General features: G+C 38.6%; 1 protein-coding gene across 2 annotated transcripts in view; it reads right to left on the bottom strand.

Moving 5' to 3' along the window:
• LOC126470320 (FGGY carbohydrate kinase domain-containing protein) overlaps nt 1-19,784 on the bottom strand; it is a 139,872-nt gene extending 120,088 nt beyond the window's left edge. Inside the window, exons 1-2 of one of the 2 annotated variants that reach the window (XM_050098101.1) lie at nt 19,636-19,784; nt 19,344-19,540 (exon numbers count right to left, since the gene is read on the bottom strand). In XM_050098101.1, the coding sequence (XP_049954058.1) occupies nt 19,344-19,540; nt 19,636-19,663 (225 nt within the window). In that variant the 5' untranslated portion in view covers nt 19,664-19,784. Of the gene's footprint in view, nt 1-19,343; nt 19,541-19,631 lie in introns of both variants that reach the window. The other variant, XM_050098110.1, reaches the window with a different exon arrangement.
• Between the last annotated feature and the right edge of the window lie 496 nt (nt 19,785-20,280).

Genomic DNA, 20,280 nt, shown 5'->3' with positions numbered 1-20,280 from the left:
CATTTTTGTCCACATTCTCAAAAATTTTAGAAAAGGTAATGTAAACCTGACTTCTTAATCACCAGACCACAAATAAAATATTATCCAAATCACAATTTGGATTTCTAAAGGGTTCCAATATTGAGAAGGCTATCTACACATACAGTGAGAATTTACTTCATTCATTAGACAATAAATTACAGCCTACTGTCACATTTTGTGATCTCACAAAGGTTTTCAACTGTGAAAATCAACCTTTTAAGTAAATTAGAATATTATGGTGCAACAGGAAATGTTGCAAAATAGTTCATATCCTATATCTCTGACAGAAAACGAAGTGTGTCAATATGAAAAAGACCTGTATTAAGCTATCAGGCATCATCCAACTAGGAACCAACAACATGTGGCATCCCCCAAGTTTTTATCTTAGGGTCCTTACCTTTTCTTGTGTATATCAATTACCTTCCATCAGTAGCATCATCAGATGCCAAGTGTGTTTTGTTTGCAGATGATACAAACATCACAATAAATAGTAAATCAAGTATAGCCTTAGAACAGTTGACTGATGAAATTTTTATGGACATTAATAAATGGTTCCTACCCAATTCTCTACCACTAAACCTTGGGAAAATATACTATCTGCAGTTCAGACTTGCAGAAGGTTACTTGCCAGTGTATGCCTAAAATACAACAACAAGCAGACACAAGAAGTTGACAATGTTAAATTCTTAGGACTACAATTTGATGATTAATAACTGGGAGGAGCATACCATAGTGCTGCTGAAGCGCCTAAACAAATCTTGATTTGCTAAGAAAATATTGTCATACATGGGTGACAAAAAAGCTACCATACTATGCTAACTTTCATTCTGTAATCTCATATGAGATTATCTTTTTAGGTTACTCATAAAGCCAGCTAAAGTTTTCTGAACCCCAAAAATGTGCATTACAAATTATTTGTGGTGCTCGCTCAAGAATATTTTGCAGAAGGCCGTTTAAATAACTGGGGATACTAACTACTGCATGCCAGTATATTTATTCCTTAGTGAAATTTGTCATTAATATATATCTTTTTTTTCAAACCAACAGCTCAGTTCAGGGAATCAGTACTAATAATAACTTTCACAAAGATTTAAAGTCATTTACTTTGGTTCAAAAAGGTGTCCACTATTCAGCAATAAACATTTCCAATAACATGCTAGTAGCCATAATAAGTTTAACTAACAATAAAGTTAAGTTTGAGAAGATTCTAAATGATTTATTGGTGGCCAACTCCTTTTACTCCATTGGCAAATTTCTTAGCAAGACCAATTGATGTGCGTGTATCATTAGTAATAACACATAATTTAAGTATTCCATACAATCTGATTTCTTTGCACATTTTGTGCAGTAATGTGATCACTGGAAATAATAAGTGCTGTAAATAACAAGTGCTGTAAAGTATTTTTTATTTAATTTTTTTTCATTTGATGATTTGTGGCTACAATAGTCTAAGAATTATTATATGCAGGGAAGTGTACTGAACACTCAATATTTAGTGCTGCTAAGATTGGCATCTTGCTTTAAATGTTCAGAAATGTGAAATTAAGCACGCCACAAAATGAAAAAATGATATCCTTTGACTTCAGTATCAATTAGTCACAACTGGATTCAGTCAGTTTATACAAACAGCTGGGTGCAACAATTTGTAGGTATATCACATAAGCTCATACAATGCAATTAGAGTACTAAAGAGATTGCTTAGAAAACATTCACACCACACATCCTAGAATATTCCTCAAATGTGTGGTACCCATACCAAATCTCACTGATATGGGATATTGAACACATACAAACAAAGGCAGCAGGAAGGGTCACAGGTTTGTTTGACTCCTGGGAGAGTGCTGGGGAGATTCTGGAAAAACTGAACGGACAGGTGCTTGAAGGTAGACACAAATTATGCCATGAAAGCTTACTCACAGCAGTTTTATGTGAGGAACCTAGGAACATACTATAATGCCCTACATAACACTCCTATAAGGATTACAAAGACGAGATTAGGTCTATTATAATGCACACACAGGCTTCCCAATCTTGATACACAAATGTAATTGGAAGCAGCTCTAATAAGTGGCATAATGGAAAGTACCCTCTCCCGTGCACTTCACAGTGGTGTGCAGAGTATAATATTATATTATTCAGAGAAGAATTTCGATAGACTAGTGAACAAAAATTTCTGAGCACTCTAAATTCCAATTAGTAACAAAATTTACTGTTGAACGCCAAGATGTAGATGTGGTCAAGCTTCTTCACTGAATATTTACAAATCTTCTTGTGATTCACATTACTATTTTGGTATTCACATTTTATAATACAATATACTGATATTTCTATTAGTAAAAATAAAAAGGAGTACGGTATTTAATGACATGTTCCGTAACCATGTGCAACAGACACCAGGTCCAATGGAATAAACCAGATAATTTATACTGTAGATTACATGGTGGAATACCATTCTCAAGTTTTAAATCATTAAAGTCATGTATCACCCTTCCAAATAATTTGCTTGCATTTTCCAATCTCATTCAGTTGTTTATATATCTTGTTAATAGCTTCCATTATCTGTATTAATGAGGAATTTATTAATATTTCTAATAAATATAAGTTTTAAATGAGTATGACCTCAATTTTTCACTTTGGCTATAAAAATATTATGAACTATTTCTCAGCTGTGTTTACAAAATTATTTTTGATACCATCTAAAGTCCTCCAGTTTCTCATTGCTGTGCTGCACATAACAAAATCAAACAAAGGAAACTCCAGGCGGAAAACTAACATCAGAGATGTTAAATTGCAGACAGGCACAACAAAGACTACTAAACACATAATCTTTCGGCCACAAGGCCTTCTTCGGACATAGGTGCCATTCATGTGGACAGACAGCTTGTTGGTAGTCAGTAATGCCCCACGTAGAATGAAGCACAGGGGCTGTAGTTGGCTTATAGGTTGCATGTGGGGCGTGACTACCAACAGGCTGTCTGTCTGCATGAATTTGCCACTGACAAACTGTGGCCAAGAACCAGCTGGACCACCCAGTTGCTGAGCATACTGCTCATCACATCATTCTTCTTTTTAACGACTGCTTCACTACCTGTGCCATCAGACTCCTTACAAGCAACACCAGTTTTTCTGAACTCTGCACTTTGGAATTCTCCCTGCAATTTATCCTACATTCCTGTAACCCTCCTGGCCTCAACCTTCATTAGTCATTGGCCTTCACCTACCTATCCCTTCCCTATCTCCACTCCAAAGCCTTCTATTCCACAAGCACACCCACAGTCTTTTTGCTTCTCTCATTTTCAGCCCCCTGACTACACCTAGCTGTCCTACCCTCCCTCCACCTTGCCCCTGTATGTTCACACAAACAGCACATTACCCTCTTCCACCTGTACCATACTGTCCCTCGCCCTTCCTGCCCCAGCATCCTCCTTACCCCCACCACCCAGACTGCCTCTTGCATCATGTGCAGTTGCTAGCAGTCTGCCTCGGCAGCCAGAGACAGTGGTCATGTTTGTGTGAGCTGCATTTGTGTGTGTGTGTGTGTGTGTGTGTGTGTGTGTGTGTGTGTGTGTGTGTGTGTGTGTGTGTGTGTGTGGAGTCTATCTCAGCAGAAGACCTTCTGGATGACAGCTTATGTGCTTAGAAGTTTCTCTTGTGTGCCTGTCTGTGGCTCAGCATCTCTGCTATATGGTAAGTAGCAATCCACCCTTTTCATAATACTGACATAAGAAAATCATCTGCACAAAGCTTTATATTAGAAGTAATTTTACTGCAGATAATATTTTCATGAACACTGAAAAGACAATGAGATGTACCGATAGAGATCAAATGTACCTTTCTCAAGTACAGGCAGTATTTCCTCGCTACAAACAGATTATGTCTTACACTCACAAAGACACATACATGCAGTTTCAGACAAACAAAAACAATCTGCTGGTACATACACTGATGAGACAAAACATTATGATCATTGACAACTGTGAGATTGATCACCTGGGGACACTGTTGCCATGTGGCGAGGTAAGGAAAGTATATAAGCAGAGCAGACAAAGAAACATGGATATCATTCTACGGATAATACAGCCTGCAAAGGTAGAAACCTGCTGACATAAGTGAATTTGAAAGATGAAAGATTTTTTACAGCCTAGAATCTGGGAACAAGCATCTTTGAAACTGCAAAGCCGGCCAGCTGTGCTATTCTTATGAGCACTTATGGAGGACAGTGAAACCCCAAGTAGTCAAGAAGGTGTTGGACATCCATACTTCACAACAGAATGTGGACGCCAAAGGCTTGCCCACTCTGTACAACAGGAAAGGAGACGATCTGTGGTAGATCTGACAACAGTATACACTTACAGTGTTGGCACAAGTGTTCCAGAGCATACTGTTCAGCACACATTTTTGAACACGGGCCTTTGCAACAGACATCCCTACTTGTTCACATATTGACCCTACAATGTCAATTGCAATTGCAGTGGACACAGGAGCATCGAAAGTTAAGCATGATTCACTGGAAAATGTCACCTGATTGGATGAATCACATATTTTGCTACTACAGGACAATAGTCAAGTGCAATATGCAGTTATTCAGGTGAACAGCTCCCCAAAACGTGCAAAGTGCCACAGGCATAGTTCGTTGGTGGCGGTATTACATATTACATTCATCTGGGCTTCCATAGGTCCTGTGGTACGTAGTGACTTCAGAGAGTAAGTTACACATATTGTCTTATGCTTAAGACCTAGCACAACAAGAATAGTGCACTGTCAGAAGAGAGTAAATGTTACGGGTTTCCTGCAAAAACATTTTTGCTGCAATACAGATAACAGGTGCATCACAGCATGTGCTTGAAATGGCATGGCAATCAGCAATGTACTCCATGTTGAAGTACATGGAACAGTACGATTCTTGTGGGCAAAACATCTAAATTGCACACATACTCACCATGAAATTCTGGCAGTATATGAAACAAGTGCAATGTTTGCATCAAACAGTAGAAAAACGGTGTCAACAATGTGACCAACACCCCACAGATTTGGATGATGCTGATCAGGAAGTCCATGTCTTGCACCATGCATTTTATATGTTTTTGTGTTTTTGGCAAGCTGAAAGAACATCGGGGGCAGGGGGGGGGGGGGGGGGGAAGGGGGAGGGGGGAGGGGGACATTCACACAGCTGTTCTCTAATGGCTCCATGACTAAGGAGGGGATTTCTATCACCAAAGAATTAAATGGGGATAGAATGTTCTGATCACTGTTTACAGAGATTTGGTGACTACCTAGTTGAAAAATAGTGTCAATGTCTGTATCACTTTGAAGTGTATTGCAGCATTCGATAAAAGTTAGTTGGCCTGCCATAACAATGTATAATGTACTTTCTGAACTCCGTTCATATTAATCAAAGGCACTAATAACGGATGTGAACTACAAGAACATTATTACAGATCACATACGGTATATAATGTCTCCCCCAACATCAATGTTGGGACAACTGTCCATGTCGCAAAGCCAGAATCATGCTGTAGTGGTTGGAGGAGCATCATGTCTTGGCCACCAAATCTGCCTGATCTGAACATGACTGAACACATCCGGGATGCTATCAAGTGCCAGCTCTGCTCCCATAAAGCACCAGTCCATAATTTACGGGAATTGTGTGACTTGTGGGTAGACATCTGATGCCACAAACCTCCAGAAACCTATTAAGGATTTGTCAAATCCATCCCACACAAGGCTGCTACTGTATGGCATCCCAAAGACAGACAAAACTACTATAAAGATGGTAGTCCTAATGTTTTGGATAATTAGTCTACATTAATGGTCATATGTTAAATTAAATACTGTATATGCATAACTATCTGGGGGCCAGTTGGATAACAAACATGAAGTGTACAAACAGGTAAAAAAATCAAGAACCGCTCCTCAGCAAGTTTTGTGCTTAGAACTTATTCTCACTGGGTTAATTTGAAGAAAAGGGTTTTAGTTTATTTTGCACAGTTAACCCTACTGTTGTCCTTGGGTCAATATGACCCAACAATAAAATTCTTTTTCTATTATTAACTTAAATGTAATCTCCGATGCGTGTAAATTTATATATTTGTTTCTTTTAATGTCTACTTTTTTTTTAAAGCTGAAATTGTTACAGTTATGTTCCTTGCGTCATAATGACACAATTGCTTTTAATACTCATCCTGCATTAATTTAATCGAGTTTCATGTTCCACTATATCCAAATTTATGTACATATCAGTGTACACAACAAAAGAGGTTACTGCTTGTTTTTGCAATAATAGATAGTACATTGTTGAAGATGTAATTACTGGAGAGTGAGAAATCGGTTACACCCGACTGATTAAGGGAAGATGTTATTTATATTTTCAGTTCTTGCAGTAGATAGTGGTGTATGATAGTCATGGCAAAATACTGCGTAACTCAAAGTGAACTAGAAGCAATAGGCAATGCATCTGATGATTGGGAGGATATTTCAGAAGGAGAAAACCATACTAGTGAAGACAGCATTCACCCTTTGTCGGAATCAGAAGATTGTGCTTCTGACAATGGGATTACTAGTGACAATTTGAAAAATGTAGTAGTAGTTCAGTAGAAAAATAAGAACATCAGTTGGGGTTTGATAGCATTTCCACATCACGAAAGAGCATACAGTGCAGACATAATGAAAGAAACACCCGGTTCAATCACATACGCTACGTCCAGTGTAAGTGAAATAAAAGCTGGTTTTTAAGTCATTATGAACAAAAGTCTCTGCCTTATTGTGTTGCAAAAGACTACTGTTGAGGGCTGAAGAGCATACTGTGACAAATGGGGAGATCTAGATGAAATTACATAATAAGCATGTATTGGTGTACAGGGTGATTCAAAAAGAATACCACAACTTTAGGAATTTAAAACTCTGCAACGACAAAAGGCAGAGCTAAGCACTATCTGTCGGCGAATTAAGGGAGCTATAAAGTTTCATTTGGTTGTACATTTGTTCGCTTGAGGCGCTGTTGCAGCTGATAAGATTAAAAGAATCAATTTCTGTGATTTTATCCTTGCTCAAATGGAAACAGATGAATCTTTTGTTTCAAAGATTGTGTTTAGTGATGAAGCAACTTTCCACACTAACGGGAAAGTCAACCGTCACAATGTCTGTATATGGGGCACTGAGAATCCACGGGAAACAACTCAGTATGAACGTGACTCGCCTAAGGTGAACGTTTTCTGTGCCATTTCAGCCAATAAAGTTTTTGGCCCCTTTTTCTTCGAAGGTGTTACTGTAACTGGACTACAGTATCTGGAGTTGTTAGAGAATTGGCTGTTCCCTCAGCTCGAACAAGAAGCACAACAATTCATATTTCAGCAGGATGGAGCGCCACCACATTGGCACTTATATGTCCGTAACTACCTGAACGTCAACTACCCGAGGCGATGGATCGGCCGCCAGGCAGCACTTCATCACTGGCCTCCCCCTGCGATTTTTTCTTATGGGGGTATGTTAAGGATATGGTGTTTCGGCCACCTCTCCCAGCCACCATTGATGATTTGAAACGAGAAATAACAGCAGCTATCCAAACTGTTACGCCTGATATGCTACAGAGAGTGTGGAACGAGTTGGAGTATCGGGTTGATATTGCTCGAGTGTCTGGAGGGGGCCATATTGAACATCTCTGAACTTGTTTTTGAGTGAAAAAAAACCTTTTTAAATACTCTTAGTAATGATGTATAACAGAAGGATATATTATGTTTCTTTCATTAAATACACATTTTTAAAGTTGTGGTATTCTTTTTGAATCACCCTGTATTATCATTTGCTAGTGTTCATAAATTGTATGGTGAATCAACAAGCAGCTTATGGTATCCAAAATCAGGTAGAGCAATGTTTTCTGGTACAATGTCACTAAAGATGTTCTTCCACATCTGTTGAGTGTTATGCTTTGATGATAAGCCTGATCGACAGGTGCAAAGAGCTAATGACAAACTTATGGAAAAAATATGTGGAAATACTCAAAAAATTATATAATTCTGGATCAACTATAAAAGTTGATAAGCAACTGATGGTTTCAGAGGCAACTATCCACTCAAACAGTATATTCCAATCAAATTTTCCAAGTATGGGACAAAGACATGGATAGATAGAGGTACTGGAGAACCGATAGAGGTACTCAAAGTACCCTCCGCCACACACCGCCAGGTAGCTTGCGAAGTATGGATGTAGATGTACTGTGTGACTGATGCTAGTTCATGTGCTCTGAAAACACAAATCTACACAGGAAAACCACCTTGCGTAGCATATGAGAAAACCAAGGTTTTCGCATTGTCGTGGATCTGACATATGATCTAAGAGGACAGAGTGTTTTATGATGTTGGGTACAGTTACAATAAAACAAGACTGCCTACGTCATCACACAATGACATTCACAGTTCAGAATTCTATTTCATGAAAGATATCACAATAGTATCACACAATCCAAAGAAAAACAGGAATGGCGTACTGCTGAGAACAATGCATAGTGATAATTAAATAAGCAACAGAGAAGATAAAAAATCAAAATGATGTTAGACTATAATGCCACAAGCTGGCCAGAATGGCCGAGCAGTTCTAGGTGCTACAGTCTGGAACCGCGTGACCGCTACGGTCGCAGATTCGAATCCTGCCTCGGGCATGGACGTGTGTGATGTCCTTAGGTTAGTTAGGTCTAAGTAGTTCTAAGTTCTAGGGGACTGATGACCTCAGAAGTTAAGTCCCATAGTGCTCAGAGCCATTTGAACCATGTAATGCCACGAATCATGCAGCTGGTATGCTTGACAAGCTAATTGCCACATACACATTCAAGCAGGGAAAAAAACAATCATTGACCTGTAATAGTATTTTATAATATGCTTGACACTACTACATACAATATATCTGTACGGGGGGGGGGGGGGGGGGGGGAATCTTTGTCACAAAAGAATATCCCTCCAGGAACTAAGAAGGCTTCTCATTACTCCATACATTGAAGCCAGAAAACAGCTGCCATTAAATGCAACATCCATTGCTTTTGTGAGTAAAATACAAACAGGGGACCAGGCTTGATATCAAGCTATAGCAGCTCCAAGAAAAGCTGCAACTGTGCCAGGTGTAAATTTTGATCTAGTTGTGACAATAAGACTCCTTTTGTGTGTTCAAATCATGGGAAACATGTTTTTAAAGGTCATGTTGCATATTATTGCCCAAACTGTAGAAGTAATGTATTTTTTAGATGTTTTGTGTTCAGAAGCAGCTTGCCCATTGTTACATTTTTGCATTTTGATCAATGTTTTAAAACCAAAGGAAATAAATATATTGGCCTTTATTTATATTTTGATGTCTACATCTGCATCTACATTTATACTCCACAAGCCACCCAACAATGTGTGGTGGAGGGCACTTTACGTGCCACTTTTTACATTAGCTCCCTTTCCTATTCCAGTCGCGTATGGTTCGCAGGAAGAACGACTGCCGGAAAGCCTCCATGCGCACTCGAATCTCTTTAATTTTACATTCATGAGCTCCTCAGAAGGATTGAAGCAGCTGTTGCTACAATCACTGAAGACACACTTATCAATGTTTGGGAAGAAATTGGCTATAGACTTGATGTGTGCCGTGTGACAAATGGCGCTCACATTGAACATTTATAAGGTTCTTGGTAAAACTGTTTGAGTTGCTCTTTCATTTGACATATCATTTATAACTATAAGTTTAATATAATAAATGTTGTTGTTGTTGTGGTCTGCAGTCCTGAGACTGGTTTGATGCAGCTCTCCATGCTACTCTATCCTGTGCAAGCTTCTTCATCTCCCAGTACCTACCGCAACCTACATCCTTCTGAATCTGCTTAGTGTATTCATCTCTTGGTCTCCCTCTACTATTTTTACCCTCCACACTGCCCTCCAATACTAATTTGGTGATCCCTTGATGCCTCAGAACATGTCCTACCAACCGTTCCCTTCTTCTGGTCAAGTTGTGCCACAAACTTCTCTTCTCCCCAATGCTATTCAATACTTCCTCATTAGTTATGTGATCTACCCATCTAATCTTCAGCATTCTTCTGTAGCACCACATTTCGAAAGCTTCTATTCTCTCCTTGTCCAAACTATTTATCGTCCATGTTTCACTTCCATACATGGCTACACTCCATACAATTAAAGCATTAAAACCCCAATATTCATTTATAAACACCCTGTATATATTCAGTAAAATTAAGCCTTAAGAACCTTTTGTAAACAAAATGGTAGGGACCTTGACAAAGATCTTCACTCACATTCGTGTACAAATACTCATGAATGGTATTTTTTGTTGTTGATAAATATTAGTTTAATAGGCACTGTGTTTTACACAATCACGTTTTAAGACAAAAGTACTTTCCATTTAGACTTTGTCTACTTGTAAAGCATTAAAAGTGCTCCTATATTCAGTTCTTTGCTAAGCTCTGATTAGACAAATAAAGAAGTTAGTAATTAACAGTAAAATTAAAAATACCCATTAATTAGACACTCCCATAATTTATCTGATCATGTAAATTCAAAGCCTGAAATTTTTCTGTTCTTACATAATTCAGATACCTCTCATTCTGTGATTAATAACAGAGTGCTCAGTTGAATATTAAAATATGAGATTATGTATCAGATAAACACAGCTGTTTAACACAACTGAGAAAGCAACAGTTCTTTTCAAAGTAGCACATTTTGTGATAAATTGTCTACATTAAATTTAGCTTGAATAAACACAAGACATTAATGACAGTTTTACAACAATTAAGCCAGTTTCTAATACACCCATCTTTTGACTACGACACACTTGGACTCATTCTACATTATTAAATGCTCTGCTTAGAACAGGAGTTACAGAACATAACAAATGAATACATTCCTGTAGTCTGATTGCATTCGCTACACCAAGCACCGTTTATTTGATCACAGTCTCATCTGTTCTAGATCCAAGACTGTTGCTGTGATTAATTCTTCTCACAGACCTTAAAAAATTCTGAAGTTATAGGGTATTCTTACTTGTCTGCAAAAATGCCACCCCCCATGATTAGCATATGTAAGGTCTCTGAAAACAATGTTTTTGCTCTCCTGAAACTCTACATAATTTCTTTTCCATTACAATTTTTGCTATGATTATGCATTTACCTGTTAATTGTGGACATTAAGTATTTAGGCCTGATTCAGTTTTATTCTTCACATGGCCCCAGTTAGGAATGGACTATTATGTTTATCATGCTTTTCTTTTATTCAATCTCTGCTTACATGACCTTTTTTGATTTTTTCTTCTCCCAGGAAATGTCACCTGGCATGGCAAAGCACTAAAAATAGGTAAGTGTTATCCTGCAGCACACTAAAATCTCCAACTTAAAAGTGTGCACTAGGTGTCCAGGCAATACACTAAATTTTAAAATACCTATCACATCTCATTCTTCAGCTAATATAGAGAGCTGATCCTTACTATACTTTACTGCTGACATCTCAGCAAATACTTGAGTAAAACATAGTACATTAAAATGTTGCGTACTGAAATAGGACTACAGCCACCATCGTGGTGACAATGTTCTTACACTCAGTATGATACCACGGTGGTAGCATGTGGTCTATGTCTCTGCTATGTTGCTTTTTTTTTACATGTTAAAACAGGCACTGCAATAGAAAATCCTGCCACTTGTGGAGGAGCATTCTGTAGTTACATTTTTGTTGGAAAAAAACTGCAAACCAACTGAAATTTATCACGACCTATCTGATGTGTATGGAAAAGGAGTCGTGAGTTAAAGTGAGTGCGGCAGTGGTGCACTGATTTTAAAAAGTAGCCTATCAACGTGCATGGTGAGGACTGCACTGGTAGGCCTAGCCTTATGACTGACAAACTACTGATAAGAATCAATGACAAAATTTGTGAAAATTGTCATTTCACAGTTGCAAAATTTTGTGCTAAGTGGGTTCCCAAAATCCTAATGGAAGACCTCAAAGAACAGAGACTGGCTGCAGCATTGACCTTCCTCAAAGATTACAAAAAAAATGATAACAGAGCTATTGATTGTATCACAACTGTGGATGAGACTTGTCTGAAGTATATCAATTGTGTAATAAAAAAGCAGTCAATGTAATGGGATGCACAAATTCTCCCAGGAAACAGGGAAGTGTTTGCAAACACTATTAGCAAGAAAGATCACAGCTAGTGTGTTTTAGGACTCTAGCAGAATGATTCTTGTTGATTTCCTTGAATGTGGCACAACTGTTAACTCAGAGAGATATTGTCAAACACTGACAAAGTTAAGGTGGGCGATACGAAACAAACAGTGGGAAAACTCAGAGAAATTTTTTTTTTTTTTTATCGCAATGCACGTCCACACACAGACAATTATGCCAGAGATCTCCTAGAGGGTTCTGGATGGGAGTTGTTTGATCATCCACCATACAACCCACATCTGGTGTTGAGTTACTAGCTCTTCCCAGCATAATATGCAAAAAACTGGTGATTTCTCAAACTGGGGAACAATCAAGAATGGGGTGCTGCAAGGTTCAGTCTGGGGTCCTCTGCTGTTCTTAATATACATTAATGACCTGCCATTCTATATTTATGAAGAAGCAAAACTGGTACTTTTTGCCAATGATACAAGTATAGCTATCACACCCAACAGACAAGAATTAACTGGTGAAATTGTAAACAATGTTTTTCAGAAAATCATTAAGTGGTTCTCTGCAAATTGGGCTCTCATTAAACTTTGACAAAACACAGTATATACAGTTCCACACAGTAAGTGGAGTGACACCATTAATAAATATAGACTTCGATCAGAAATCGGTAGCTAAGGTAGAATATTACAAATTTCTAGGTGTATGCATTGATGAGGGGTTGAACTGGAAAAAACACACTGAGGATCTGCTGAAACGTTTGAGTGCAGTTACTTATGCTATTAGGGTCATTGCAAATTTTGGTGATATACATCTGAGTAAATTAGCTTACCACGCCTATTTTCATTCTCTGCTTTCGTATGGCATCATATTCTGGGGTAACTCATCATTGAGTAAAAGAGTGTTCATTGCACAAAAGCATGTAATCAGAATAATTGCTGGAGCTCATCCAAGATCATCCTGCAGACACTTATTTAAAGAGCTAGAGATCTTCACTGTAGCCTCACAATATAAATATTCACTTATGAAATTTGTTATTAACAGTCCGAACGAATTCAAAAGTAATAGCAGTGTACATGGCTACAACACTAGGAGAAAGGATGATCTTCACTACTCAAGGTTAAATCTAACTTTGGCTCAGAAGGGGGTAAATTATGCTGCCACAAAAGTCTTTGGTCACTTACCTAATAGCATCAAAATTCTGACAGATAGCCATATAGCACTTAAAAGGAAATTAAAAGAATTTCTTAATGGCAACTCCTTCTACTCATTAGATGAATTTTTGGATATAACAAGTGGGCAATTTCCCCAACCTCCACAAAAAATTAAAAATATTAAGTGTCATGTAATATTTTGTGTAATGTAATATCTTGTATAGACACCTTTTATTAACCTGACACGTTCCACATCATTACAAAGTGCCATATTCATGATCTATGGAACAAGTACTAATCTAATCTAATCGTTTGCTTCACAATGCTTTAATACTAATGCCAAACTGTGTGCCAGTACGAACAGTAACTGCAATCACAGACAGCAGATTTCTACAGAGATGGTATTGAAAAACCTGTGCCACCAAATGATAAGTGCCTCAGATTGGCAATTTTGTAGAAAAATAGCTTAAGACTGTATCTTTAAAACGTATATGATAAAATCTGGTTTTTTCTATATTGTTAATTTTTTAATTCAAAACATCTGTTATCTTCTGGATAGCCCTTGTATATGTACAACATTACTTGCTACTTTTGGCAAGCAGTAAACTGTAATCAAAATTTCAGTCACAATACCTACTACAATACTGTATTGCAATAGCATGCTATATAGTGTCCTAGCATATGCTGACAGGATGTGGAAACAATTTGTTCCAACCTGAAGTCATGCGACTTCTGCCATTACTCCATTCCCAGGAAAGTATCCAGTCATATTGTGCGAGTAGTACACACATCCTGTGAGCTCCGAACAGTTGGATCAACTTGCCTAAAGAGAAATCAATTGGTCAGAGAACAATGCCCTCTATGAAGTCATTTTAGTGTTACTTCGATTCATTTGCACGATCACGGAGATGTATGAAACATAAGGAAGATTGTTGTACTTGATAAAACTTACTGTCTCTCTTTTTACCGCTCTTCCTCCTACCAATGTACAGCTCCACAGTTCACATGGGGATAGTACAGATTTTTTCAGTTTGCCCCTGAGAAACATCCTTGGCTACAATATTATTTTCCTGGTCTCTCTGGGTTGCTGTGTGTCCCTTATTGATCAGACTGTGACTTATTTTCCTTGATTTTGCAGGAGGAGAAAGGACTCATGAGCCATCTGCATCATTTTATCTCCAGCAAACACCTATTAAATAGACACCTTGAGGTGTTCGGTATTCTGATGGATATCAGTGTTGTTCATCCACAATATTTCGAAAATGTCTCTCATTATCTTCATTAGGTGTGACATGAGACTGTCCATCGAGTGGAATGAGTCCAGTAATTATACCTATGGTCTTCCCCCTTGATGGAGCAGGAAGGCCATAAGTAAAAATAATTGAGCTGAACGGGTCCATTAGCTTCACCAATGCCCTCCCCCTCCATCAAGGGGGAAAACTGTAGGTACAAATAATGGACGCATTCCACTCAATGAGCAGTATCAGGTAGCATTTGATGAAGATAATTAGTCACACTGTTAAAATATTGTGCAAGAATGATACGCAGCAGAATACCTGACCCATCAAGATGCCAACGGATCACTGGGAAAGTCTGACAAATTACATCTGTTGAATTGTTTGAAGGCACCTAGGGAAACAGATGAGACAGTTCTCCTTGCAGGAGAGCTTCTGTAAAATTTGGAACGTAGGAGACCAGATACTGGCAGAAGTAAAGCTGTGAGGACCGGGCGAGAGTCGTGCTTCGGTAGCTCAGATGGTAGAGTACTTGCCTGCGAAAGGAAAAGGTCCCGAGTTCGAGTCTCGGTCGGGCACACAGTTCTAATCTGCCAGGAAGTTTCAAATTTCATTTGCTTATCAATGATGAGAACTTTCTGCCTGAAATGAACCGGTGGTTTCCCAGCCTCAGTCCCACATATCCCCACACCCTTTCGGTCAGTTTGATTTACTTATGGTGGGCCACATGAAGTGCCTTCTAGCAGGACAACCAAACAGACCTATAATCAGACTGGTATTATCGATAATATACTATTGCTGGCTATTACGAAGTTTCACAATTAAAACACTGTTGCAGGTCACCAATCTCGTGTTTCATTTTCTGAGAGTAAGTCACCAACACAATATCTAAAATAGACGAGTACAATAACAAAGCAAGATGACATCTATATAAGTCCCTAATGTGAAGTTGTCCAAGAATATTACTCATTCAAGAAGTATTGAAAGCGTTCTGAAGGTTGAAGACAGTATTTACTGCATGATGCCCTTGTAGGAAAGCAAGTTGTACAACTGCATTCAGCAATGCAGCTTATTAATAGTGGAATGATACCTTCAGAAGCCACACTACAGCACTAATTGTATTGTAAGATACATACAAAATTTCATCCACCCAAAAATATTTCCCCACACATGCTGTGGGCACAGCATTACAATAACTTCCACCTCTCTAACATAGGCAGAATACACAGTTATCTCTTGGTACACTGTAACAGCCATTGCTGTTTGTATATGGAAGAAAAGTGGTCTGTTGTATGCTTCATCCAGAGATAAAGTTATTAATTTAGCTCTACCCACACAAAGGTTGTACCATGCGTAAGTTATAAACCCTGAGCACAAAAGTGAACATTTTGATGTTCCTCTGTAAAATAGGATATGTCATATTGGAAAGGTTTTATAATATATTTCTGCCAAGATAAGAATACTCCAAAAGTTCTAGCTGCTTGCCTCGAGCAGACATACATGTCACTGTGCTTCATTGAGGAACTGACTCGGCACTTGACACCAACAGCAGTATGGCCTGAGGGCTTGAATTCTTTCAGTGGACACCGGGATTTTGTTTTTTGTCTGCTTAGAGATACGAATTTCTGATCTGTGGTATTCCACTGCTTGCAATCTTTGTTGGTGGTATGGAAATCAGTGATTTAACTGTACCTACACTGCTGCATGCACATTTTGCAAGTACTAACTTTTGTACTGGCTGCAGCTGTTGGGAGCCAGACATATTTTTTTCAAACAAGTTGATTTCAGCACACATACAAATGGTCAAATTGGAATGCGAGTAGTTGATGAAACAAATTTTCAACTTCACAAAATATTTGTCGGATAACCTCAATCTCTTTGATTCTCTTTTCTTCTAAGAAAGCTGGACAGTCAAGACTGCATATAGAATATTACCGAATATTACCCCTTATAGTCCCCACAGCACAAAAGCTATTTCCAACTATTGTGCTTGGCCATTGAATGCAGGCTTTCATGGCATGTACTTGCATCATTGCTGACACTTGTTTTATGGATATTAATCCATTGTCAAAGGCACAATTCTCCGCCTAACATTTCGTCTTATAATGGTGGAGACATCACCAGAGGCTGTAACAACTTACAAAACATTTACAATCGCAGAAATGCTCAGCAAGCTGAACTTTTTATACATACCCACGCAATGGTCAGAATGTAAGGTCGTCAGAACACTGTCTAAGATTGTGGAGTTGTGCCGATATATGTTATGGAGCTTGTAGTGGGAAAGGGTTTGTCCTATATTATTTAGGACTAAGTCCCACAGCTTGTCTAATTTCAGTCCATCCTCTTATGTTACAGTTGTTTTTGTGCTTTTGAATTTCTATGGCCTATCTGTACGTCCTGGCATCAGGGATTAGATCTTGATAAAACCATAGTATCAGAGAAACTAATTTGATGGTTCCTCAGTCCCAGTGCATGATGTGCTGCTGTAGATTTATCTGAGTTACCAAGATGACAATTGCCCTTTTATCCGTTAAGGGGTGTTATTACTTCTTTGTGCAGTTTCTATGTACAGTAGACTGCAAGTGCACGGGATAAGTATAAACAGTTCAGACTGCAGAGCTTTTTTGAGATTTTCACTGCTTTCTGAATCATTATAGCCGCTGATCATGACTCCAGTGTTCAAAGGTGCAGAGAATTACATCTTGGATCAAGGTCTAATACCCATAAAACAAAATCAGTGATTTATGAGCTTCTTTGGTCATTTATCACATGTTGCAGGTAATATTGGTGTGCTCTTAGCGCTAACAGTAAAAATGGAACACACTAATGATGTATAACCTCACCTCAAAAAAATATAGAAGGATGGAAAATTAGGAATTAACTCCATTGACAATTATTAGAAAGAGCCCAAGCCTGAAGAGGGAGAGGGTAGTAAAGAAAATCAGCTGTATTCCTTTTAAAAGAACAAGTCCATGGCCCTTACAAAACAAAACAATGAAAAAACATTTCCATGGTCACATTGACAGGAATCCCACTTCCCCCAAATGTACCTTAAACACCTCACCACTTCAGTCACTGGTTCACCTTAAGGCAAATACCCTGTTGTTTATGCTTGGGCAATAATAGAGAACTGAAAGACTACGAACCTGGTTAGCTTGTCAGATTATGTTCTCCCCCATAACATCCTTAAAGAATTTTATAGTGCGCACCGCCTCATAACATGGTCCATTCTGAACTATAGTGCACATCCAAGTCCATCTGTTGACAGCTTAGATTTAGCCTTCTATTGCACACCTTGTCATGAGTAATAATCGACAGTGATGACTGCTCTCCTAGACATGGTTCTATGCTTTCCATATGCACATCTTGTAAGGACTGACAACATGGACTGAATCTCCCCTCCCACTTTTCTCTTCCACCACCATACAAAAGAGCATCTGTACTTATCTCCCTAGCTCTTTCCCTGTTTAAAATTAAATATCTGCAAGGTAAGCCAGTATCCCCATTTCCTGGGAATAGTGTCCTATCACTGTATCAAACAGAGGTTGCTGGTGCTTGTCTCGGAATTGCTGTTACAGGAAAATAGTGACAATGTGTCCCTGTTTGAGAGCACTGGGTACACCTGGTCTTAATTCAAACGTCTTCATTAAGTGTAACAAGAGGAAGAAAAATACTAATGAAATAGAACTGTTGGATCAGTTTGTCATATTGATTTGTATATGCTGGACTGCAGCACCACACTTCCGATGGACCACTCTTCATTTGTATTTATCCATAAATTTTATTAGTAGGCCAAGAGATCACTATAATCTAGTGCAACTCACCAATAACAGTTATACATCCAATACAATAACAAAAATCCATAAACAGGCAGAGGAGCCTCCCTCAAATGTTTAAGGTACAATATAGAACCACTTTTAGGCATATTGTTACTGCTGTTCACTTGAGGTGGGGGGAGGGGGAGGGCAATACTACCTTAACCAGTATGTAATATGTTGTGGAACTAAACGTGATAATATGCTTATCTATTTATCAATGAACACAAACTTCCTCTTATCACTTCCTCAAAGGAATATGTCAACAAAAGTTACTGTACGATTACGGTAAGACGTAATTGATAAACACCTGTCTCAAGACAGTGATATGTCTATTCATTGATAAGAACGTCCTTTATTTACACTGAGACTGTCAACATTAATCCCGCATCGGAGGTTGAATGAATTCATCAAACAATAATTTGAAAGACTTGGAATATTAACATAATTCTCTGAAACTGAAAAATAGCTTGCTGTAATCGTAATTTACACATTCTGGAGTGAAAAAAAAGTGAGTGCAGTAGCCAACCTAAAGCAAGCGACAGAGGACCATCGAGTTTTTAACAAAATTTAAGGAATGATTAAAGCAAAACAAAAATCAGAATGGACAAGGAAGCTTTCATCGACACTGTTGAAAATACTGAAAATGAAATATGGAAAACAACAGTACTCGAGTTTAAGAATGAAAAGCACTTCTGTTCCCCTACGCTCAGCAAGATGCATTGTGTTAAGTGCTGCAAGTGCAATCGGCTTGGACAGTAACATCCAACTGAACAGGGTATTGCCAAATGACGGTCTGAAATAAAATGTAGATTATTTCTCTCAAGACGGCCTTCCTTTGGCCTATCAGTTTCGAACGAAGCCCCTACGGTTACACTTCATAAGTAATATATACGGTGAAGCTACCCAAAGTAAAGACGAACGACGTACTACGGAACTACACAGCCAAATATCGCTCTCATCGAGATAAACATAACGACGTACCTTTACAACATGGCAACATACCGACCATATGTCATCCGATGACTGCTCAAAGAAATCTTTCTTTGGTGTCCACGTTTTAATAGGTTTCGTGCTAACATTAAGAAGTTTTCCTTGCTCGCTGACTAGGGCAGCTCTAACGCTTCCCGTTCCCACGTCAACGCCCACAAACAAATTTTCATGGCCCATCACTGTACCGACTGCAAAAAAAAAGAGGCAAAAGCCCAAGTTTATCTTTACTAGACGAAACGTTAAGATCAACTACTGAAAATATATGCTGCCGCGTCAGACCTACTTCCGTTACTGTATCCCTCCTTCACCATGTCAATGGTAAACGTATTGCATAATCGTGCTTTTAACAGCGGCTCTCAAAACCAAGGCTTTCGCCCTTCTTAACCTTGAAATAATCGCCGAAGTCAATGGTCACGAGATCTATTGCGAAACACCTACACTAATTCAAGCAGACGAATATCACGATGGAACTTTCCATGTTTAGAGCGCTCTTCGTCCACTCCTCAACTTTACACCAAATTAGCGCCTCTTATACTTGTGAACTGAGATATTATATTTTACGGCATTTTTGTTTGAGGGAACCTAAAGTCATAGATTTCCTGTACATGTGGTATTCTGTCTTGCAGAAAGGCATTCGTCAACACTTTGTATTCCCAGGCTCCGCGCAGCTCTCGAGGAACTAGAAAACAGGAATCTAGCAATATGCGCATCACGTCGTCTGCGCTCTAACCAAGCGACCAATGAAAAGTCAGAACTGGAAGACCAATCAAAAAGCGCTATGTTTCACCAGCGTGCAGATTTGTATTTTAAACAGTCACATGAGCTTTGTATTCTCGCCTTACTTTTGCATATTTGAAGAACACAGCAAATTCAGGATTGTTAGTTTCAGTGATAACATGGTGGACGAAAAAAAGAGTTAAATAACTTG

Source organism: Schistocerca serialis, chromosome 1 (genome assembly GCF_023864345.2).
Source record: "Schistocerca serialis cubense isolate TAMUIC-IGC-003099 chromosome 1, iqSchSeri2.2, whole genome shotgun sequence".
Classification (NCBI taxonomy): Eukaryota; Metazoa; Arthropoda; class Insecta; order Orthoptera; family Acrididae; genus Schistocerca; species Schistocerca serialis.
This window is presented reverse-complemented; position numbering and strand designations above follow the sequence as displayed.